General features: G+C 41.3%; 1 protein-coding gene across 2 annotated transcripts; it reads left to right on the top strand.

The window, feature by feature from the left end:
- The first annotated feature begins 21 nt into the window (after positions 1-21).
- onecut3a (one cut homeobox 3a) lies at positions 22-23810 on the top strand. Of its 2 annotated transcripts, none has more exons than XM_044130198.1 (2): positions 22-1430; positions 20212-23810. In XM_044130198.1, the coding sequence occupies exons 1-2, from the start codon at positions 392-394 to the stop codon at positions 20502-20504; spliced, it is 1332 nt and encodes a 443-aa protein (XP_043986133.1). In that variant the 5' UTR covers positions 22-391; the 3' UTR covers positions 20505-23810. The 2 variants fall into 2 exon arrangements, with proteins under 2 accessions (XP_043986133.1, XP_043986134.1); XM_044130199.1 differs by having other exon boundaries at positions 78-1430; positions 20198-20668.
- Positions 23811-25783: the final 1973 nt, after the last annotated feature.

Genomic DNA, 25783 nt, shown 5'->3' on the forward strand with positions numbered 1-25783 from the left:
CAGACTCGGTCTCGACTTAACAGGAGCGAGAGGGGCGCGTCGATATACACACAGCCGAGCCGAGCAGAGCAGCGCTTTGGGTATAGTAGAAGGTGCTGAAGAGTAAGAGTAATCCGGGGCAGGCGCAGACACACTCCACACACCGAGCTGAGGCTTTTTGGCGGCGCGGGGTTTTCTTTTTGTGTGTGTGTGTGTGTGTGTGTGTGTCTGTGTGCGTGTGTGGCGATCTTTTAAAACCATGCTGGATTGACCGCAGAGAAAGGAGCTGCAATCAATGGCGTGGCTTTGAAATCGTTGAAAATTTATTGGGAAAGGAGTGTGAGACAGAGCGACAGCGGGGAGAGGGAGAGAGCGGCGAGAGAGAGGGGTGGAAATAAAGATCCTTTCAGCGATGGAGCTTACAATGGAGAACATCGGAAATCTGCACGGCGTGTCTCACTCTCATCAGACAGGCGACTTAATGAACGCCCCGCACGCGCGCCAGTCGTCGGCGTCGCATCGGAACTTGGTGTCACACGGGCGGTCAGCCATGGTGTCCAGCATGGCCTCCATACTGGAGGGAGCCGGGGACTACCGCACGGACCACGCTCTGTCCGGGCCCCTGCACCCGGCCATGACCATGTCCTGCGACTCCGGGATGAGCCTGAGCAGCACCTACACCACGCTGACGCCGCTGCAGCACCTGCCCCCCATATCCACCGTATCGGAGAAATTTCATCACCCTCACCCGCATGCTCACCATCACCCGGCGCACCAGCGACTCGCGGCTGGGAACGTCAGCGGTAGCTTCACCCTGATGAGGGACGACCGCAGTCTCGCCTCTATGAGTAACCTCTACGGCCACTACCCCAAAGACATGTCCGGTATGGGGCAGCCCCTGTCCCCGCTCTCCAATGGTCTCGGGTCCTTGCACGGCTCGCAGCAGACCCTGAGCGCCTACGGTCCTGGAGCTCACCTGTCTAATGACAAGATGCTTTCATCTGGGGGGTTCGAGTCCCACGCAGCAATGCTGTCCCGGGGCGAGGAGCACCTGGCCCGAGGTCTCGGGGGCCACGGGGCCGGGCTCATGACATCCTTGAACGGCATCCATCATCACAGCCATCCGCACTCTCAGGCAAACGGATCCATGTTGTCGGACCGGGACAGGCAGACGGTGGTGGGAGGAGGCCAGGGAGCCGGGTCGGGACAGGTGGAGGAGATAAACACCAAGGAAGTGGCGCAGCGGATAACGGCGGAGCTCAAGCGCTACAGCATTCCGCAGGCCATCTTCGCACAGAGGATCTTGTGTCGGTCCCAGGGAACTCTGTCCGACCTGCTGCGGAACCCTAAACCGTGGAGTAAACTCAAATCCGGCCGGGAGACGTTCAGGAGGATGTGGAAGTGGCTGCAGGAGCCCGAGTTCCAGCGGATGTCAGCGCTCAGGCTTGCAGGTGAGTGAGGAGACAGCTCCCAACCTGAGTGATGTGGAGGGATCAATCTGTAGTCAATGTGGCGAGACTGCCAATAGCTGCTCAAACAGACATTACTTGAAGTTATTAGTCGATCGTATCGAGTAAAACTTCATCATGACAGTTGGGGTGTTAAATGTTGTGGGGGTGTGGGAGGGGGGGGGGGATCTATATTTTGATTGATGCCACAATCCACGACTGTATAAACACACGCTTGGTGATAAACAAAAGAATCGGATCGTGTGCGACCGCAGTCTGCAGACCAGCTTGGTTTGGCGCACATGCAGCACTTTTTCGCAGACTGGGACATATTCTACTCGCCTGTGACTTTTTCCTTCTTTCCTTTCTACACACACATTCAAATAAGTAACCTCTACGGAGAAAAAAGGGTCAAACAATGTCCATTTTAACTTGAGATACAGATTTTTGAATGCTACAAAAAGCTTTGATAAACTAAAATAAACGTGATCAAATAATTTAGCAGCCGTCAAACAAGGGTGCAGTGTGAGGCCTGGGCAGAGCCAGAGGGAGCATGACCTCTTATGGATCGATATTTCAGGTCCAGGCGTCCCCTTTCAGTGTAGTGCACTGATAAAGGATCGATTCGGATCTGAAAGGCAGAGACACAAACAGATGCGTCTTTCTTTGGCCCTGCGCTGTGTCCCCTGTGCATTTTTGGGACATCAACTCTCCAAATTTGATTTAATGGCCTGCGTGGTCACTCTGCAGCCAAATACATACATACATACATACATACATACATACATACATACATACATACATACATACATACATACATACATACATACATACATACATACATACATACATACATACATACATACATACATACATACATACATACATACATACATACATACATACATACATACATACATACATACATACATACATACATACATACATACATAGCTACATACTGTTTCTTTTTTGTGAAGCAATCGTTACTAGCTCAAACTAATGACTCGCCGTTTTGATTTCACTCCTTGATCAGTCGTTTCGATTTTTATTGCGCAAAGATTATCACATTAAGACTGTGATTTGAAACCCACACATCCCCGCCCTCGCTTTAAACCCCCCTTTAACACCTGATTAACGGGACATAAATGAAAAACGAAAAAGCCACGGAGAAGTGAGTGAAAGGTCCCCCCCTTCTCATCGATGTTTGTGTAAAGACCCCTGTTTAGACGAGCTGCGCCTCCAGACGTCAATCAGCGCTTCTCTGCCGTATTTCAGCGAACAGTTCAATTAAGCGGATATAGTGGCATATTTTAGTTCCAGTCAATGCCCTATTGAAAAGCGCTTAATGGCATGTAAATTGTTCCTTTGCGTATTTAGTGGGGGTTCTGGTAAATAAAGATTTAAACACTCCACAATTGTCTCTTTAAGTGCCACTGCTGTTAAAGCTAATTGGGCTGTGGGGTTTTATATCTTCCACTGGCGGCATCAGGATAAAACCTTTGGTTCAGCTGAAGCAACAGAGCTGTGCAAGTGCACACCTACTGCATATTTCAATGTGGTTGGAGTGAGGCCTTCTTAAAGGCGTATGAGCAATATTTTCCCCTGCTTTTGTTTGCGTAAACTATATGGAAGGCCAGACGTGCCACGATCCTGTAGTTAAATAAATAAGTACCCTTTTAGGTGTGGCGTGAATTCAATAAATATTTAAATGTGCATTTGTTTGCTTTACAGGACTTGTGCTGCAATATTCCCAGGTGTGCAACTGGGTATGCTACCTCCACTCTCCCCCAAGATAAAGTAAATGCCTGACTTCAAACTGAAATTATACCTGAACAACATGTTTAAGAAATTAGGAAATTTCAGTACTCCTTTAAATTCTTTTGTAGCAGGTGAGAAATTATGCACTAGCATATTCATTCCTTTGTTTTTGATAAGTAAACACAAAAACTGTACTTGAAAAATACTAAACAGACTAAGTGGTTTATTTTATTGCGCCCCAATTTTATGAGCTGCCAATAGCAACATAACTAAAAAATACTCCTGAAATTGTTGAAAGATTTTATGGCATTTGGTTTTGGTACCCCCCTCTCCAATTCCATCTACCTGCCCCTTGCAAAACTTTCAGGAGATGTCCCTGTGTCTTCTAAGAAGTAAATTAAATAATTTCTGCTGCTTGTCAGCAGTTTGAAACAATTGACTGATTAGCCTGCCCAACAAATCTACTTTTGGTCAATCATTTTAATTAGAAAAATGCTAATCTTGCCCATCGACTGAATGGGTAAGGCTAACAGTTCTAAAAAAGTATATGATCTGCTACAAAAGGAGTCTTTGAAATAATTAATACGGATGTTTTTTTTTTAAAGTAAATTGTAATTTAGCACATATCAAAATGTGACATATATGCCTTTGCTTCCAATTTCAACAAATGTACTATTTAATGGGTTATTTAATATAGTATTTCATTATGGGATATTTTTGTACTGAATTGTGGCACATCTGACTCTCCATACATGCGGCCTTCTCTTTAAGCTTAATGTGATCCGCTGGCCATGCTTGCAATTAATTATCTCCCCTCAAACTTCCCTCCTGCTCTGCTGCTGGTTTTAAGCGTACACCCTATTGTGCATCACCCTGCCACCAAAGCAGATCTCAGGGAAACTCCAGTTGGGCGAAATGACAAATGACTCTTATGCAAATGTCGGGAGCTACTTTTTACTTACTGCATTTAAAATCACAATTATCCTCAGAGCACATGTGGGCTGGGAGTGGGAGTTAGTGGGGGATTGGAAGGGGGAGGCGGGGTCGTGTTGCTGAAAGTGAGGCTGGGCCGTACTCGCTCAGCCACATCAATCAATAAATTCAAATTACTATTCCAAATTCATCACAGTCACACAAATCAATACAGCTGCCCTGCTTAGCTAATGTGAAAATGCCAGTGTCTGCGCACACACACTCAAATGACAATCCACTCCTGAAAGGAAAACAGAACAGAGATATGGGCTCTGTTTGGGGGGCTTATCTCGCGTCCTTCACATTGAATCAGTGAGGGGAGAGACGTGCCTCGCAGTTTTGGAAAACATACCAACCGTGTGACTGTTTCCATAATATTCAGAGCATTGGAGTATAAACAGTTTTAAAAACAGCTTATTTGCAAAGCCGTACGCGTAAGAGTGAGAGACACAGGAAAAGGTAAGGTTTGGGAGGCGTTTAAAGATCGCATTAACGATGAAAACAATTCGTCTTTGCATCTGTGTTGAATTCCACACTCCATCTCAATGTATTTGGTCAGGTCAATACAGCCCTGATCGATAAGGATAGCCAGTGCATCTATCAATTATCCCGCCTCAGCACTCTCACCCATTGGTTTCTCCCCTGGAGCAGAGAGAGGAGGAGGGAGGTGGGAGCTGGAAAAGGTTGTGGGAAATGGGACAGCTGTTTTTTTCTTCTTTTTTTTTAAAGCACACCTTTTTTTCCCCTTTGTTTTAATCAGGTCGTCTCTGAGTGTAGTTCACTTGTTGGGACATCTTGGCAGTTTGTTTACCTCCATCCTGCGTCAGATACACACATCAAACACGACTTGCTGTAATGCCATATCCATCTTTAAGGGCAGCAGATTTCAATATTTGAAGGGAGTATATGTTGTGGCATGTCAAGTTGACTCTTCCTGGGGATAATAGAAAGGGCTGGGTGGGGAAAAAAAGGAGCAGCATAGGTTAATTTCCATCTGAATGGCTGCAGCACGTGCTAGGGTGTGCAGGTCAAGACCCTCTGGACACAGAGGAAAAACCTGGAGGAAAATAAGGGGTGGGGAGGCCTCTATTCATGTTTCAATGGACTACTAGCAGTTTGCACAGGCTTAATCCAGGCACAATTATAATACTTTACTCAGCCCCTCCACCTGCACTCTTTCTTCCCACCACTGTGCGCACGTGTTGCATGCATACAGCAGGTTCATATTTTTGCAATAAATCAAGCAGGTACTATGCTCTCATTTTAGGCAGGTGGTCATAATTTGAGATGATTTCCACCACCATTTTGTTTCTAGCTTTCAAAGGAAACTTTTAAAATGAGACAAACATGTGTCTTAGTGTGAAACTAATAACCAAAAGTGACAAAATACAATAAAGAAATTAAATAAATGCATTATTGCCTTTTGTTTTTGCAGCACAACAATAAGTTATTAGTTGCACATTCAAATTCTGAATTATATCTTAAAGACGTGTAATTTTTTCTCGGTATTTAACAAATTTATGGATCATTTTCTGATTAGCCAATACATTTTCTTCATCAAAGCAGTGCTAACCACACACAGATTTTGATGGGTAAGGCAGCACATCAAATTAATTCATGAAATGCTGCAACAAGCAACAATAAAACAAATACCCAAAAACTTTACATTAAATACATTTTTGAAAGATTTATTTGTGCATTTGTTTCCAATTTGTTTGCAAGTTTAAGTGAATATGCAGCAATTTCTTTTTTTGTTAAATTGTGGCACTTTTGGATCTCCGTATCCTGAGGTGCAGCTGGAGGAGCGTTAAATGCAGCCAGCGCTGTCTGTGGTGCTGAAATGCAAATCACGATGTGCTTCAGCAATCACCAAATTGTTAAATACGTGGTAATATCAGTGCACTTTCTTTTTGATTTTTATTTATGAATCAGTTTCCAGATTTTGATTAATCAGTTACTCTTTTAAGTAATCACTGAGGGGGGAGTATTCAAGTTGACTCGTGGCGCTATTTTGACCTCTCTGCAAACGCTGTTGTGCAATGTAGGTGCTGTCCGTGGTTCTGAAATAATCTTTGCACCTCTGCTGAGGAGAGTTCAAGGTGCTTTGCTGGAGTTTTACCAGTATCTCCTTAATAGTATTCTGGTAGGCCCCATAAACACCATTATTTCATCCAACAGCTTCCACCCATCGATCAATATTACAATCCTCAATCGCGTCAATCACACCACACTGCATCCTGCTTTCCTGTCCAGCACTGAGCCCACCGGGGTTTCCATTTAAATCACGTCTCCAGTCTCTTCTAAGAGCCCGCCTGCAAGGTCGTCTATATTTTGCAGCACTTTCAAAAATATCCCAAATGCAACAGGCTGAAAATATTTGTTGGTCATTTATTTATTTATCTATTTTTAAAAACGCATTAAGTCGAACATGAAGTTAGCAAGTGTTTAATGCAGAATCATCCGACTCTAGATTTTCTTCATAAAGAAAACGGCTTGATGTCGGTCTGTGAAATGATCGATTGGGGGAACTTTAATAATTGATGCATGAGGGGGGGGGGGGGGCATAGGGGCGTAAACAGTGCATCTGTGGTTTCAGAGCCTCCTTGTTCGTTAAGCACACCAACGTGCTGTAAGTACCGAGACACACATGTAACAAGCATCGCCTTTGCAATCCCCTGGTGGGAGAGCAACAGCCATTTTCGTGCAGGTTATACCTCGGGGCTATTTTGGTTTAAATCCCCGGCTCATTCCAGATGAAATGACACTTCATGTCCAGCATCATTAAATCTGCAACCCACCACGGAGAGCCCGGATGGCATATTTCAAATAATTCGCGATGTTTTAGATACAAATTAACCACATACAGAGCCATGTGGAGTGGATCTCCTGCAAATGCGTTTTGTCAACGCATGCCTGCAAAAAATACAGAGAAAATCCCCAGTTCTTATAGCACAACTATGTGCTGCTGCCTGTCGCCTCTTCGTTTCTTCCCTCCTGTATGTATGTATGTATGTATGTGATCGGGATGTAAAGTGCGTATATATGCGCCACATTGTTAAGGCCCTGAATCTGTATCGATTTCCATTCCTCTGCCTCTTCTTCCCATCTCTGGAGCTGCGCCATGATGCGCGCAGCACCCCCCGCCCCCACTTTCCCCCTCCGTCCCCACCGTGCAACACCTTTCCTCCCATTAACAGCTCACCTTTCAAAACAGATTCGCGAATAAAACTCTCACGCAGCTCGCGCACCATCTCTGGCCAGAAACTGTCAAATCTGAGAGGTCTAACGGCTCCCCTCGATTTCTGCGATAGACTGGGATTAGCAGCACGAGACGATTTATGGTTCACACTCGTTTAACTTCTTTTCACTCATCGCACATCCAACACACACCGATCCGTCCTGCACACACACACGCGGACACGTTCCCACACACACATAGACACGCACACATGCTCTGACCACACTTCTTAAATAATAAAAAGTAAATAAAATAATGGAATTTAAATAGAAAACAGAAAAAGCCTGACTGGAGCATAGAGATTGGATATTGTCTTCCATCTCTCGGCCCATTTCCCCTTCAGTGCGCGCGCGCGCACGCACACACACACACACGCGCGCGCGTAGTTCCAATTCACACGAGGATACGTGGTTAGCAATTATAAATCCTGCAGAGGTCTGGACTCTGTACAGTCTCGGATCCCGTCTCTTCTATTTTAGATGATCAATCCCTACGCTGCTCCGTCGCCCCCTCGCCGAAGCGGATCGATAGGAGAGAATGACCTTTAAATCAAATTGCTGGCAGAGTCAACGCAATGCACGCGGCCCAGCATAAAGGGTTAATGGCACCGCGCGCGCACGCGCAAACATACACAAAAGCCTCCCAAAACCTGAGACAGTCAGGAATAAATCAAATTACTTCAACTTGTAGGTGTGTGTTTTGAAGCGGAAACGCTGCGCAAAATAAATAAATAAATGAATAAAAATAAATAAAAGATTTCGGAATGTGGTACAAATCGGCGGTTCTTGCATGGCTGCCGGCCTGAACCAGCCCTTCCCTCTGCGACTCCCCACATCCAACCAGGTGGGTGGAAACCCACTACATTCTCGTCTAAACCCATTTTGCAAAACAAAGCAAACAACTTCTTACAGCTTATAAGTACAGCCAGTTCATATTGTATGGCACTGTATGAGAATCTTGATTGGGTGACAAAAGACACCATAAAACTCCACAGTCCCTCTAATGTGGGCTTTTGTGCATTTATCAGCTCTAGTTTTATAATTCAGTGACACAAACGTGCTCTGTTTGACCCCCTTGGATCAATCACTTCACATTACTTGTTGAAGAAATAGCAATAGGTTCGTTTGGAGGCAAGTTTATACCCCCAACTTACTCATTAGGTCTATTCTTGGTTTTGCACTGATTTCCAATAAAGTTGAGAATGTGTTTAATTAAAGCAAGTCAGAGAACATTTTTGGGAATTATTTGCAGCTACTATATACATGAAGCGAGACTTCACAGGGAAAAGAAATGATTACATTAGCTGCATTAAATTATAATAGTAACACCATATATTATGAAAATCTTCCTTGATGAAACATAATTCATCTGACAGTCTTGTTACATTACAACTGTAGCCACATTTTAAATAAAAAAAATCTAATTTTTAGACAGACAGACAGACAGACAGACAGACAGACAGACAGACAGACAGACAGACAGACAGACAGACAGAGATAGATAGATAGATAGATAGATAGATAGATAGATAGATAGATAGATAGATAGATAGATAGATAGATAGATAGATAGATAGATAGATAGATAGATAGATAGATAGATAGATAGATAGATAGATAGATAGATAGATAGATAGATAGATAGATAGATAGATAGATAGATAGATCTTAATCGAAGATTTAAAGAATCTCATTTCAGTGTTGAAGTCTATTTTAATGTAGTCCAGATAAAACTAGAGGGCTAAATGGGAAACAATGATACATATTAGTGATGAAGCAATTAATCAAACAAGAACTGTGAATTAGCCAATAATCACTTCACCAACTCTGATCAGTGATTTGCAGGTCAAATAAAAACCATATTGACTTCTTTTTCCTTCATGTTTTTTTTTTAAATGCACAATAAAACTCCCAACACTTCAGTCCACAAATGGTGGCAGCTTGTAATTTGATTCACCATTTTTTTTTTTAGTTTATTAAACATAAAACAAGGTTGGGTAAACTTTGGTGTATGAATTGGGGACATTATTGCATTCATTTAATTTTTGGTTGGATTTAAAACTGTTTTCTTATCATTTGAAACAAAAAGGATTGAAATTTGTCATGATTGGAACCAAAAAGAAACTGATTAGCACAGGTCCAATTCAGAAGGCAACCCAAATCTGTACATTCCTATCAACTGGACATGTGAATTACTATCTGAAAACTGATTTCAGATGTTTCCAGAACTGAGCAAATTACTTTTTTTTTGTTTTCTTTGTTTTCTGTGCCTCCAGATCTATATGACCCTGAGGTGTGAGCCTTTCCCCACACCAAAAACCTCCACTGCGTGGCTCTGTGTTTGTGTAACGGTGAAGTGGAAAAAAAAAAAAAGAAAGGAAGAAACTAATCAGACTGTGAGCTTTTGACCCTTGACAATCTGTGGCAGTTTACATAAGAGTCAGTTCAAGTAGCGGTGTCAACCAGCAGACGGTTGTGCAATTAAAATGCTGATCAGTCCACATCAGCAATGTGCTGATTGAGTTTAGTCTGTCATTATGTAACACCGGGGGTACCTCTCTCTCCCAAAAAATTTAATAAAAATAAATAAATAAATAAATAAATAAATAAATAAATAAATAAATAAATAAATAAATAAATAAATAAATAAATAAATAAAAATGAATAAATAAATAAAGTAAATTAAATTATATAAATCATTTGCTTTTCTGCATGGACATCTGTCCTCATCACTGTCAAAGATTACAGTCTCGACCAAAGTCAAAACTCCATCGTTGTTTGTCCGGACAGAAATCAATTGCGATATGAAGTGTCAGAGGTTCCTGCTCGCAAGCCGAGGAAGAACTCAGTTTGTCAACGACGGCTTTTATTTAATTATTTATTTAAAAAAAAAAAACTGGTGAGATGGGAGAGTAACCCTTCGACCCCCACCATCACCACCGCCACGCCATCCCCAAAAATGTGTTAAATCAGCGTATAGCGCCGCTGAAGCTGCACTGATTCCGCACACCCGGAGCTTATCTGAAGCCCTGACAGGTCATCGCTTATTAAAGGGCCGATAATGGCTTGTTTAATGCGCGGAGTAAAGAACACAAGGCAAGGATATTGTCCGTGCAATTACACGGAGAACAGAGGCAGGGATCCATAAGTTTTCTACAAAATAAAAAAGTAATTTAATGTCATGTTGGGTGCAAAAATCGTATTTAATTGAAATAATTGCGTGTGTTCTTTTCGCTCTCTCTTCAAATGCTTTTGCATATTATAATTTAGATTAAAAATCATAAATGAGAAAACAAATACGCATATTCTGTCCTCTACATAGCGTTAAACAAAATATTGAAAGCAAATCTTTTTGTGCTATAAAGTGGTAACTCTCTGACCTTAGAGGCACCAGTTGAAAGGAGGACAATTATATCTGCGGAGAAATATCAAATTAAGCAAAAATGAAGTTTTAATTGAAATCAAAGCCTGAAAACAACAAATTTTCCTCTAAAAATATTAAAGCCTATACAGATGGTTTGTATGGAGACAGTGTAGGTCTGTCTGCAGCTTCGATCGCATCAAAACCACAAAGCACCCTCCCCAACACACACACACACACACACACACACACAAGCGCGCGCGCGCGCGCGCAGACACACACACACATGCGGCTAATCGTACCCACAGATGCAACCCGAAACTCCGGTTGGGCAACCCCACAAAGATCAACAAAGGAGCAAAACGGCTGCGAAATCAATTGATGAATGAATCGATGTGGGCCCATAAAGCATGTGTGTTACATGTTATTACAAATAACAAACTCGCTGCGGGTTATTCAGAGATTAATAATTTTGGCTCCTCTTGTGAAGTGAAAAAAAAAAGAATTGCTAACAATTGTTCTCGGGAAAAATTTGGGAGAAAACAGAAAGAAGTGTGTGTGTGTGTGTGTGTGTGTGTGTGTGTGTGTGTGTGTGCGTGTGGGTGTGTGTGTGCATAACCCAAGCTCTGGTAATTTTTAATGCTGCATATGTTTTTGAGGCAATAATAATTAAATATAATTACCATTACACGTTTTTTGTTTTATTAATTCTTTATAAAATGTGTTTTTTACTTCTTTTAATATTATTATCATTATTATTATTATTATTATTATTATTATTATTATTATTATTATTATTATTATTATTATTATTATTATTATTATTATTATTATTATTATTATCAATAAATAGACTGCTATTTTTATCAGCAAAATTAAGAAAAGTATGAAAAGAGAGAAAAGACATGGAACAAATCTGGTCGTCTATATTAATTAGAAAAAAATTATTTCTAAACTTAAAAAAAAAAAGTTAAAACAGCATCTGCAGTTTATTACAATGCAACGCCAATTCACAAGTCCACATATTTCCACTGGCTTTGTTTTGCACAGCAGAAGCAGCCTGGATATTTACGCAATCAAACCAGCGCAATAATTCTCGGCTCTCATATATATTTCTGTTGACTGTACCTGCACATGGCAGGAGGTGTGGGGATGAATTGAATTTCTAAAATTCCCGCATATTAAAAAAAAAATAATAATAATCTGCTCCCTCATTCCCGAGCGGTGTCATTTGACTGCAAATCAGCGGGAAGATTCTCCTGCGACAAAACAGGAGACTGAAGGAGGAGGCGACACCTCGAACAATCGCTGAAATTTGGAGACGTAACGTCCAAAATACATAATGCAATTTAATTACTACAAACTTCATTACAAAAATGCACGAACGACACAAAAACAAAACAAAAAAATGACCAACGTGGAGCTAATTATAAAAAAGGGAGCAGACTTCAATCTAAACGACCTCTGCATAGCCTGCCATATAATCCCGCGAGACTTTAAAGGTGTTAATGGTTAAAATACACAACGCTCGTCATTTATATAGTTTTTTCTCAGTATTTTAATGAAACAAATATGGAGAAAACCCCCCAAAAAACGTTGTAGTCACCGCAATTGCAATTTTTAAGGATACTGAGAAGCAATTCAATTCTAAGCGTATTTCCATTTACAAAAATTGAGATATGAACACGAGACTAAATTATCAATATTATCGGAAACAAAATAATAATAAAAAAATCCACAAAATAAAATAATAAATAAATAATACCTACAATTGGCAATATAGAAATTCATCTAAATAAAGAAGGAATATAAGTTTTTCACTCCTTCTTTAGAAAATCAAAGCGCCTTGAATATTAGAATTACCACGCATAACTGGTCAAAGCAATTTGACTTCAGATCAATGATGATCATCACAGTTAAGAGTGTAATCCTAACAACGGATCGGCTCATGTGCAAACACACGCAGATATTAAAGTGGCCAAATATATATATATATATATATATATATATATATATATATATATATATATATATATATATATATATATATATATATATATATATATATATATATATATATATATATATATATATATATATATATATATATATATATATATATATATATATATATATATATATATATATATAGGTTAAAATTTCCGTCAGGTTCTCTCAGTCATCAGGTGCTTAAATGGCTGAGTGCATTTAATTATCTAAAGCCTCATAAGAGCATGATCATCACAGGCAGCAGTCTCAACAGAGTATTGAATTTTCCTAACACTTTCTTGAATCACCCCCGCGTTTCTAATAACACACTACAATTTTTACAATTTTTTTTTGGACGCGCTAAATAACACTGTACTGCCCACACTGTACTAAAACGCATCTACTCTGCTTTATTATTAAATATATATATATATATATATATATATATATATATATATATATATATATATATATATATATATATATATATATATATATATATATATATATATATATATATATATATATATATATATATATATATATATATATAAAAGTATGAAAGTGAAGCTAACTTTTTCTCTGAGTTCAGGTTGAAGCGTTATTGAAGTGCTTGGGAAGAAATGCCTCGCAGCTGAGTCGCAGGGAAAGGCAAACAAACAAATTGTCCCGCTTCATCAGTATATTAACACTAATTCTCACCCATTACATTAAGGACTATTGAGCTGGAAGTGATCTGGCCACTGGTGAAAGACACAAACAGGACTTGGCACTGTCCTGCAACCAAATGCCAAACGCAACAACTTTCTGTGGGAGGAGGAGAGAAGATGGCCGTGTGGGAAAAATAGACTGAGCGCTGCTATGAATCTTCAGCAGTCCATGTTAAACAGCGGGGAAGTTAATAAAAAAAGGGGGGTTAAATAGTAAAGCCGCAGTCCTAGAATATAAGAGCTGCAGTGGTGAGAGCACAAACGCGCTGAACTGGAACCAGTAAACACGTTGCTGATAAATTAATTCAATCAGAAACCCTTGTGGATCCCCGCCGCTTCGGGGTTCTGGGACAGGAATTTTAGGACGGAGGTGGAAAAATGAGGGCGAGTTTTGTATGTAAGTGTGCAGGCTATGCTCGTTTCATATGAAAACCACTATAGGCGCAATATTAGGCGGTTTGACTTTCTCATTATGAGCAGGAAGGGCAGCGATGATCAATAGATGATTAATGCTGCAGATGGGCTCACATCTGCAGCCAGCTGTGAATATTTAGCATCACAGCCGGAACAGGTGATGATTATTTACTCCTCCTTTCTGATTCAAGCAGCAAATAAGCCGGATTATTGCACTCCCCCACCCAACGAAAACAAAAATCTGAGCATGTGCTTGTGTTTCACGAAATATTAATTTATTTTGCGCCTCAAATCCTTTCCGAATCTCCCCCACCTCCCCCTTCCTCCCCTCTCTCCGAGGTATAATTAATTGGACGAACTGAATTTCACACACAAATTATTCACGAATATATCGATCGATATTGAACACCCAGGGCCTCTCTCTTAACCTCGCTTGGTTTGTCGCGAGGCGAAGAATATTAATGTCATCAGTGAAAGAAAAAAAGAGGGATAAATCAGTTATTGAAGAATTTCAAATATATATATATATATATATATATATATATATATATATATATATATATATATATATATATATATATATATATATATATATATATATATATATATATATATAATAAATGCAAACTACGATAAATGTGGGGGAAAAACAGGTAAAGAACGGCCTGGACAAACAATAGCTGCTAATCAATCTCCCCTTCTCAAGCGCGTGTAATCCATTCATGCCGAGCTGCTGTATTCACAGATCTATACAGCGAGTTATAGAAATCACAGCCCTCTCCTATCAGCAGGATGTGCACCTCAGAAAACACCAAACCAGGATTTTTGCTCTTGTCCGGGCTGCTTTGTGCATGAGTTTATGTCGGTCTCTCTGCTCGGTGCCTACTGTAGCTCTAAAAGCTGCAATGATCGATTTCCCCCAACCCCCCTCGTCCCCCCTCCCACACTCCCTCCCCTCCATCTTTTCTACGCAGAGCTTGGTTCAGTAATCAGGGCCCCCTTCCTCACCGATCGATCGATATTGATTACTAAATCCAGCGCCTGTAGCAAAGGCAAAGCGCACTATATGGCGCTCCCAGTGCAGCCGGGCCACGACGAGAGCGCCCCCTGTCGAGCCAACCGGCGCCAAGCGGGGCGGTCGATGAAGGGATGAGGGACGTGACTATCCGGTGAAGGAGATAGGACTGTTTACAGCTGATTGTGTGGGGGAGACATTTAAAGACAGTCATTATTCCCGCTGACTTCCTGGAGAAAATAGGTGCATTTATTGTGAGCGTGTTCTTATGCTGGCTTCCTTTTTAAGGCGCCAAAGAAAAATAAATCCCGCAACAATCTAGGGGAAAAAAAGCTCCTTGTCTGTCGTCTGAATGTCTCCCAGACGCTTAAACCTGAAGCAAGCCGATCTACGCATTTGGAAAGAAATCCTATTTGTAACTACAGGTGCATGTGGCTTTAACTTTCTGCTACGGAAGTCTTGAAAGGCAAATGGCGAAAAAAACCCACTCTATGTTCTAAGAGTGACTAAAACGCATTTAATCACCAGATCTCAGAAGTCATAAACAGATTACATATTTTAGTTTTGTTTTGATTCTGCCCCTAAAAGACAAGAAAATACATGTGCAATAGCCACTCTATTTTTAACTCTCTATATTAATAAATAAATCTCCTCCTCTTCAGCCTTGAAAAGCAGACGTGGAAATTTCTGAAAGGTTCCGTTTTTGTTTTTGTAATACCTCTTTTGGCCACAAGAGAATACAATGAACTCCTGGTTGAATCTAGGTAATTTTCTCAAGTTTTAGTGGCATCAGCTTTGTGCAAAGGTGCATTGTCCCCTTTTGTAGCCCGAAGAGTAATTAAACTGAAAAATAAAATCGTCTTTCAAGGAAAGTTTATTTTTTCTCACTTGTCTGGGCTGAGTGAGAAAAAATACCCAAAACATTTTGGATGTTTATCAAATTGACGAGAAGGTCTAAAGGAGTAAAAGTACAATTGAACCGATTAATTGAAATAAGTGAAACAGAAGGATAGTGAGAATAAAATAACATCTGATATTCATTAATAACTACATTTGAGTCATGTTTTGAATGTAACTAAGACCTGCCAAATCTGATAAAAGTGCAGCGTTTTCAGAAAACAATCCCTGTGAAAAACATCTCAAGCAAGCACCATATTACATTTTACTCACAACTGTGCTCTATCAAAACGGAGAGCTGTCAGAGAAGCAGAATTAAATATCAATTTTGGAAATCTCAGTAACACAGCACACATTTTACGAAATGAAATGGAGAGATTCTGAAGTGAATGTATAAGACCTCACGTTTTTCCAATAAAAGTAGCTTACACATGCCAGTTCCTTTCTGGACTTCAAACAGACCCAGCTGGGCCGTGACGTTTGTTCAGGCTCGCCGCCCAGCTGGGAGACAAATCCCCTTCCATTCGAAGTTTGATCCAGACAGACCGGCTTTTCTCTGATGGGTGTCAAGCTGTAACTTCCCCCTGATCTGTACGATCCTACACCAAAATGTGCTAGAAAGAAAAAAATCCTCGCATCTGGTTTGAGTTTGCTCCATCAATATAAGAACAAAAATGGCACAGGAAAGAGAGATCAGGAAAATAGGTGTAATGTTTTTCTCTTTACCAAGTTAAAGTAATATCTTAACTTCAGTTTAAAAAAGCAAATATATATATATATATATATATAAACACTTCTTGGCAGTGCAGCTATAGATTATTGCCATATTGATAGCTAAAGAAAATCTATCACACAAGCTACCCTGTAGTATTTGCTTCCTGGTATTAGTGGTGGTATTGAATTTCGCCTGTGTTTGGATCTAAATGTCAAAGAAAATATGAGTCAAATATGTTAAAATCATACTGGTTAGAAAATAAAACAAAACTAATCCTGCATCATGACTGGAAAGGCCCAAAATGCTTCATTGCCATCACATCACTTTTCTCAATAGTCCCGAGTCAAAGGACTGCCTCAATACAAGTATTGTTAAGTTATATTTCAAATAGTGATGCATTAATTTTTTGCACATTGATAAGATGTGCAGTCAGCCACAATGACTGACATTTCTTGATTTCAACACCTAACATAGCTTCAAGATGCTCCAAAAAGAGAGAGACTGTAATTAATCCCAACCAATATATTCATCATAGTATAAAAATGTCATAATGTTGTGCAGCCCTAAAAATGATACATCAGAAAATATAAAATCCAGCTTTTATCTAAAGAAATGTTGTGAAATTGCTCCAATTGTAAATCCATTTTTTTATCCTGTTTTTTTTTTTTGCTCCTGAAACTTTAATAAATCAAATCACTATATGCGATGATATGTCGAATGTATAGACACAAGCAATGCTTTTGGACTAAGCCAAGTGCGGCACATTAGCACCGGCGTTGATTTGAAATATGAAGATGATAGATGTGAAAGCGTGCAGGTTAGACATCTGTAGTAAACAGATTGGACTGCAATGGCTGATCAATGGGCTCTGTTCCACTGTAATTAGACACACAGAGCCACTGGTTGGCTCCAGCCACTTCAGCATAATCACAGCCACCCTTAACACACACACACACGCACAGCAGAAAAGCATAGGAGAGAAGAAGAAGAAAAAAAAATCCATCACTAAATGCATCCAGACACACGTACCCACAGTGAGAGAGTGCGACATTTACTGAAGGAGGTATGAAAGTATGAGACAATATGGACGGCGGCAGGTGGAGGCCCCGCTGGGATGCCATCTTTCTCTCTCCGATTTGCTCTCTTTTAATTGAGACGGCGGGGAAGCTGAGTGGGACGCGCAGTCCGGTCTTGGAGGATTCGATCCTTGGTCAGCGGGGGAACATGTGGCTGCAGAGGTGGAGCTTTAACCATCCCCACACACACACACACACGCACACGCACACGCATACATACGTCCTCCTACACCATTCCCACCTTTTACTTTCCACCTGTCTGCTGCTTTCCACACGTCTCCTTCAAGTACACCGAGTTACAACACACTTACCCACATACAGCACTCTATTAACTATTAATTTCTGTGTTCGCTACACTCATCCCCTTCACCCCGTCGGACCCCCTCCCAAATGTAGCAGCGCACAGTTTTTCTTTTGAAAATTGCTCTGTGTACGGGAAGGGGGCTCATAGCAGCCAGTGCAAGCACCTCTCAAGTGTTTGTGTTTGGGGAAAGAGAGGAGATGGGGTGAAGGGGGGGTTAGGAGGGTTTATAAATACCCTCTCAGAGCTCTATAGAGTGGGCTCCAGTGGGCTCTGTTTGAAGTAACAGACTGTAGACCTGCTGGGGGGGATCTGACCTCAGTCCCTACAGAACCCCCCCCCCCCTCCAATTCCTACAGCAAGTCGGTCAATATCTTGCTTTCTCCTTCTCATGAACGCCCCTCCTTCCCCTTCTCGACTCTCCTCTTTGGTTCTTACACACACACACACACACAAATACACACACTTTGTCTCACTCGTTCATCTTTTATTTTCTTGTCTCTATTCTTTCCCCGTCTCCTCCGTCTCTCATTTACACACACACACCTACACACCGACACACAAAATGCTTACTTTTGTGCATCAGTCACTCAGTCCCCCATTGCGACTCAAACTGCATTAATATTGAATCAAACAGCAGTGTCTCCAGCTAGCAGGCAACAGTCAGTCCCGCTGCCTTGCCCTCCCCACCCAGTCCTTCCCTCACCGCAGGCTGGCTCCCTGTCTGCACTCCGCAGGATGGAAGGAATATTCCCACTGGGCAGGACGCATGGATTAGCTTTAAATCAACTTTAATATGGCAATAGAGATAGAGCTGTGGCATCGCTGCTGGTGCATGGGCTAGTTTTTATGTGTCTAAGTAGTAGTTAATACAGTCCCTTGCAATAGCATTTATGCCACTTGCACCTTTTCTCGTTGTGTCTCCTGGCAACCAGAGACTTCAACTTGTTCTGAGATTTCATGTGACACACGACCACAAACTTGTACATATTTGCGAAGCATCCGGAAAATATGCCTGTTTTACAAATCAAAATCTGAAAAGTTCATCATGCATTTGCATTTATTCCCCCTTTACTTTGATACAGTCAAATGTCACCTTGAGCCGGTTTGTTCTCAGTATGAATAAAGCTTTAGAAAGAGGAAAATTAGTGAACACCACGAAGATCAACAATAACAGTAGACGGGGTTAGGGATGGAGTTGTGAGGAAGATTAAAGCACATTTATGTTATAAAACAACCATCCTAGCTTAAATCATCTCAGAGAAGGCTATTCTATCCCTTATCTTAATATGAAGTATAGCATGAAGCAAACTTACTTAGGCATTGCTGTCCTCATAAAATGCCAGAATGTATTAGAGAAGTCAAAAAGCCTCTGAAATTTCTGCCCAGGTTTGAAATTCTGGAGACAGCACGACTGTTAAGATATAAATAAATATTGCCTCTATGACAAAGAAACAAAAATAACATCATTGTTAAAAGAAACTCTGAAGAAGTCCCATTCAAAGTTTGTCGCACACCACATAAGTGAAGCAACCTTTTGGCCAGCTTGCAAAACAATAGCTCTTGGGGAAAGCTAATTCTCAACACGAAATATGGTGGTGGCAGCATCATGCTGTGGGGATGCGTCTTTTCAGCAGGGATGGAGGAGTGGAACTGAGCTGATAGGAAAAAGAAAAAAGAAAAGATCTGAGTGTAGGGCAGAGGTTCGTCCTTCAGCAGAATAATGATGCCGAACATGCAGCCACAGCTACAACAGAATGATTTTAATGAAACATATTCATGTGTGAGGATGACCTAGTCAAAGTCAAGATTAAATCAGAGAACACCTAACAGATGACATTCCCACCTGCTCTCCATCTGGTTTGACTGACGTCGAGCTGTTGTGCAAAAAGGAAAACATTTATATCTGTAAAATTTTGTTGTAAGTTATGGTGGTAAAAAAATAAAAAATAAAAAAATCACAGATGCAACTGAACTAAAATTGGCTGGATACAAATGCTCACCACACCTTTCATTTAACTGTCAAAAAAAAATAATAGTAATGCAATTTTTCCTCCACTTTAAAATCACACATGCCTTTGTGTTGGCAATTCCCATGAAATATCAGTAAACACTGTGGTGGAAATATGATAAAATGTGAAAAAAGTGCAATAAAATACATTTGCAAGGCGGTTACTTTCATTCACCTCCACCGATTCTCTTTTTGTTTTGTCGTTGTGAAAACAGTCACTGCTGTGTATTTACCTTGTTCTTTTTCTCTGTTTGTTTCTTTTCTTTCCCTCCTCTACTTTCCCGCTCTCACCGCCATCCCTCCCACCGCTGCCACCCAAACCAAGCCTGCAAGCGCAAAGAACAGGAGCAACACAAGGACCGCAACACAGCGCCCAAGAAGCAGCGTCTAGTCTTCACGGACCTGCAGCGTCGCACGCTCATCGCCATCTTCAAGGAGAACAAACGCCCGTCCAAGGAAATGCAGATCACTATCTCCCAGCAGCTCGGCCTGGAGCTCAGCACCGTCAGCAACTTCTTCATGAACGCACGCCGCCGCTGCGTGGACCGCTGGCACGACGACCACGGGGCCAGCCCCGGGCAGCCGGGTACCTCCACCACCACCTTCTCCAAGGCCTGAGAGGAGAAGGAGGAGGAATAGGAGGCCTTCAAAGAGGGTTGGGGAACCAGGTTGGAGCAGCAGGCGTCACAAGGAGGTGGCTGTGAAACCTGTCTCTGATGACCCCACCTGACCCTGGACTACCTGGGAGAAAAACAAAAACCCCAAAAAAAAAAAAAAAAAAAAAAAAACCCTTCGTGCCATGCAATCATCATTCTTGTCAGTCAAAATCTCAAGCTCTCACCTGGAAGAAGCAGAATCTTAAGAGGTGAGGTGTGAAGTCAGGTTCACTCTGCTCTACTCACACAAGGACAATCATTGATTTAATCTTTTTTTTTTCTTCTTTTGCTTTTGAGAAATTTTTACATCTGACAAAGCAAAGAGACACCAAAGATTTGATCATTTTCTTGGACGGTTTCTACATTTTGCCAGCCTCCTCCTACAACTCGCCTCCTTTGTGTCTGCCTCCTTTTTCACGCCCTCTCTGTGGAAGCAACAAGGGCGAAAGAACGGCAATAAATCTGACGAGACAACAGCACATAGCCTTATTATCAGTGCCCCATCCTGCACATTCACATGCGGTGAGACGGAGAGAAGGCCGTCGTAAAGAAAACAGTGCAGCCTGTGGAAAAAAACAAACAACAAGGCTTTCCAATTCTCTGCCTCCACCTCCACTCTTTTTATCCCCCCCACCCCTGTAGTCTCCTTCATTCCTCAGCCAAAGGTATTCCCTGATGGCCAGCCATTTCAGAGAGCAGCTCAGGCTGATCATACAGCAAACTAATGAATTGAAAAATGAATCGATGCAGACGGAGAAAGTGGCTCCTTGACCCCCAGCCCCCCCCCTTTTCTGCCTCCTGAAGGTGAAACTCAAGACGCTCAGCAGGAGATCCTCACCTCTTCCAGGCCCAGGTTATATTTTTGCACAGATGTCAAAGGGCCTGCAGGGAGAGATGTCATTGTTACTCTGAGCCTGAGCGTATAGAGTCTGAGTTTCCCTGACCAAAAGGAGAGGCCGGCACGATGTCTGGACATGCTCTTTGTTCTGCTGGGAGCTCGAATCAATAACTGGGAACCGAACGATGACAACAACACGCTCGGGCATCCAGCCAAACTACATTACAGCTGCATATTAAAAGAAAAAAAAAAGGAAAAAAAAAAAAAGCAGAGGAGCACACAGAAGACGACACACAAAGGCCTCCAGAGCAGCAGGCAGCAAACCAACAGCACACCACTCCGTCCTAGTCCTGTCTGCACTGGCAGAACAACAGTGCCCCCTGCTGTTGACAGTAGATACCCATACTCAGCAGAGTGAAAAAGAAAAAAAAAGGTTGTGGGGTGGGGGCCTAGGTGGGAGAATACAGACCAGAGGAGAGGGAAGAAAGGGAAGAGCCACTAGATGCTGAGGAGAAGTCACGGCACAACACATTCAGGCCCTCGCAGCTCTTTGAAGGTGGATCAATAGCTAACCATTATCCTATTGTTGTTCCTCATCCAACCAGCACTGGTGGAGCTGGAGGAAGGGGGGGAGGGATGGTTGAGCCGAACACTGGGGAAAAAAGTGCAGGGATTTAGCAAAGGCAGGGAATTACTGTATGTAATTAATAAATGAGGAAAAAAATACTACTACTGAAAAAGGAGGAGAGAGAAGTGCATCAAGGGGGAACAGAAAGGCGAGACAGACTCATTGGAGGTTAAAAATGTGATTCTTTTAGTTTGGAGGTTTTATATTTTGCATTCATTTGATCTGTTTGCAAAAAAAAGAAAGAAAAAAAAAATATCTCTGAAACTGATAATTTAATGTAAACCTTATGGTTATGAATCAGTAGCTAACCCAAAGCAAACCAACGCACTCACAATGACGAAACAGTGCCAATGCTTACTGCCTTAATGTGAGAATACGGTACTGAGGTCAACACACTCTACAGTGCACCTCACTGATGATGAAGGGCAGTGTGTGCCATAGCAACAATCAGCTTTTAACTGAATTGAGATAAACTTTTTTTAGTAAAAACAAATGGGGGGAAAAAAAAGAATCTGATTGTACGGCAAAACCCAAACCTCAAATCATTAAAGCAGGAAACAAAAACAAAAAAACGTCACCAACACAAAACTGGACAAATTTTTCACTCAATCTTTGGTTCTCTACCTCCTTTTTCGTCCCTCTAATCTAATCCCATTGGCCCTCGCCCTTTCTCTCTTCCTCTCTATATTGATGCGGGTATTTAATTAGTACCATAGACACAAAGTTTCTATTTCTTGTTACTATTGTGCTCTGTTGTGCATACGTAAGGCACCTTGTTGATAAATGAAAAAAACAAAAACAAACAAAAAAACAAAAAAGGAAAGACTTTTTGAAAGGAAGAAAATGGGGACACAAGGACTTGGTCTGCTGAAGGATTTATTTTTTTTGCAGACTTAAAGGAGACATTTGCAGGAAGAAGAGGCAAAAAAAAGGAAGCTGCAGAGAAGAAGAAAAGATGGACGCTTTCTCTCTTCTGATGTTTCATGTCAGAACTGTGCTACTCTCTAGACGAACCTCAAGAACACAGGCGGGGACAAAACGTGACCTCCGAACGTCCTGGCTGACTCGGTTCGCTCTGTCGGAGGGGGACGGGTGGGGCGGGTTAATAGTCATCTGTGTGGTCTTAAGATGCAACTGTAGCATTTCCAACAATGTAGTCAGATTAGTGGTGCAGATTAGATAACAAATGGTCACTATAGAGGAGTTGATGGAGGGGGCACTGACTAAACACCACGCTGCTATAAGCAGCGAGTCAACTTCGCCTAAGGAAGATGAGCTAAAATCGACTAGTACAATTCAGTAACCATAGATAGATAGATAGACTCAGCTCTATAGTTATGAGGCTGACAAAATGACATTTGTTTGTAGTGAGAACCAGTGTGGCTACCTCACTAAGCTGAGTGGTTTGTGAAACCGCCACTAATACCAAAGATACTGCATCCTACCAGTCGCAAACTGCCTAGGGGGACACAGCCCAAAAAAAATTTTAATCAACCAAAACCCCTCCCGATGTTTTTGTCCTACAAAAAAAAAACAAAAAAGAAAAAAAAAAAAAACGCCACACACCGACAAGTATTAAAGACGCACATTACATTCGTTTCTAACAGTGCAGTCAGACTGCATCGTGCCACTTAGGAGGAGGTGGTCGCCTTGCAGACAGAGTTGAGTGCCTTTTCCCTTCAACCACGGGTGGGACTGCACTGGTCACACACACTCACACACATAAAACACATGCAGTCACGCAGATGCATGCACGCTCTCTCACAAACATGCACTCACACAGACAATGCACCCATAATTGGATGGACAGAGGCGAGGGGGTGGGGTGGGGAGTGGGGGGGGGGCGCTTGCAAAGAGAGGGACACAGAGTGGGGGCTGTGTCAGCATTTTCTCTCATATTGACTTTCCATCTTGATACACTAGAATACAAGCACTTTATCACGTAGTAAGTCTATAAAACATTTTCTCTACACCGTTTATTTGAAACAAACCTATTTGTTACTCCTCAATCTTTCAGTCTTTGTTGCTGTATTGTTAATCATCTCTCAGCTTGCCAGTCTTTCATAATTTTTCCTCGCTCTTCTGCCCGATTTGCTTACGCTCTTGGCCATTTTTAGCCCTCTCGCATCAGAGATATTTTTGTGTAACAGAGAAAGAGGGGGCCTAAAAAAAAGGCTGCTGGGTTTAAGCACTCGGACCATCTGCCTTTATTTCAAGCGACCAACAGTCCACTGCGTGCAAGCACAGAGGCTGCACTGGAAAAGTGTGGAAGACTCAAAACTCTTTCCTCCCTCCACCTTGTCCGTCCAGACAACACTTCCCCCTGGCTAGTGCCAAGACTCGGTAGGCATGTGTTTGACAATTAATTCTGAAATACCTCAAAAACCTTTCATGTAAACTTTATGTAATTTAAAGCTGAAAATAATAATGCTAATGATAACGATGATTATGAAACTATGATACTTATGATAGTTAGTTTTCGAACTTGTGACTTGAAGCTTTATACTGTTAAAAAATTCCTTTTATCCGTTTGCTTATTTTTCTTGTACGTTCTCTCGGTTTGTTTTTTGCTACGGCATGTACTTACTGTTTTCATAAAAGGAAAAGACATTGTGAATGTTTCTGTGGAGGACTAGCTGAGAAAAAGAAAAGACAAAAGCGAAGGCCAGGATAGAGAGGGAAGAAGCGTGAGAGCCTTACAGTGGCTTGCAAATGTATTTTCACGTTTTGTGACGTTACAAACAACAAACCTTAATGCTTTTTATTTGGTAGAAGTGGACCTTTGTTACAAATAATCTGAAAAGTGTGACATATGAATTCAATACCTCTGAGTGAATATTTTTTATTCTTCAAAAAGGAAGAATAATGTTTGCCCATGATTCTTTGCGAAATAGCACAAGTTCAGTCAGTTTGGATAAAGAATGTCACTGAAAAACTATCACATCTTGGCAAATTTGGCTAGGTGATCATTGTTTGGCCTAAAGTATTCCACTGTAGCTTTTGTTATGCGTTTTAATTTGTTGTTCTGCACCATGCAGTCACAAATCCTTTGCTGTCATGTCCTTTAGGATTTACACCCGTTTTTTTCCCCTTCAACTTTGACCAGCTTTCCAGTTCCTGTTGAAGGAAAACAGAATTTGTTTTCTGCTCTATGTACAATTCTGAGTGTTGGCCAGAAGGTTCAGCTGTCAGCTTGTTTTATAAATGCTTTTTGCCTTCCTACTCAGCTAAGATAGAAGACCACGTCTTGGGAGGTCTGCAGTGGTTCCATACACTTTCCATTTTCTGAATATAGATTGAAAATGTCTTGTTATCTAAACCTGATTCAGCTACATCCAGACCCGTTTGTTGATTGATCTCTAGAAAATTCCTGAGGCCTTCAAAGAATGGCTGGTTTCATACCCAATTTAAAACACACACAGGTGGACTCTATATTTAGGAGACCTAATTGTGTTGCTATTAATTTATTTTAGGGGTGTAAAAGTAAAGGGCGGCTGAATGCATTAGCACACAACACATGTTGTGTTGCAAATTTCACTTCTCAGTTGTTCGGTACATTTTATCAAATAAAATCCAGATTAAATGCATTGAAGTTGAAGTTCAGGAGGTGTGAATACTTTTGCAAGTCACTGTAGTTTCAAGTTCTCTCCCAGACAGTTACATTCAAAGAAATAAAAGAGACATTTGAACTGAATTATAAACCAAAAATTTGATGCTAAACCAAAGGAGGAATTACCTTACATTCATTGTTAGCTTTCTTCTGCCTTTTAGTTGT

The sequence above is a fragment of the Gambusia affinis genome, linkage group LG10 (assembly GCF_019740435.1).
Source record: "Gambusia affinis linkage group LG10, SWU_Gaff_1.0, whole genome shotgun sequence".
Classification (NCBI taxonomy): domain Eukaryota; kingdom Metazoa; phylum Chordata; class Actinopteri; order Cyprinodontiformes; family Poeciliidae; genus Gambusia; species Gambusia affinis.

What these genes read in the sequence shown, in the direction of transcription:
- onecut3a (XM_044130198.1), top strand. Translation starts at nt 392, where the DNA reads ATGGAGCTTACAATGGAGAACATCGGAAATCTGCACGGCGTGTCTCAC. An exon ending in GTCAGCGCTCAGGCTTGCAG is followed by an intron (nt 1,431 to 20,211) that starts GTGAGTGAGGAG and finishes ACCCAAACCAAG; the next exon opens with CCTGCAAGCGCAAAGAACAG.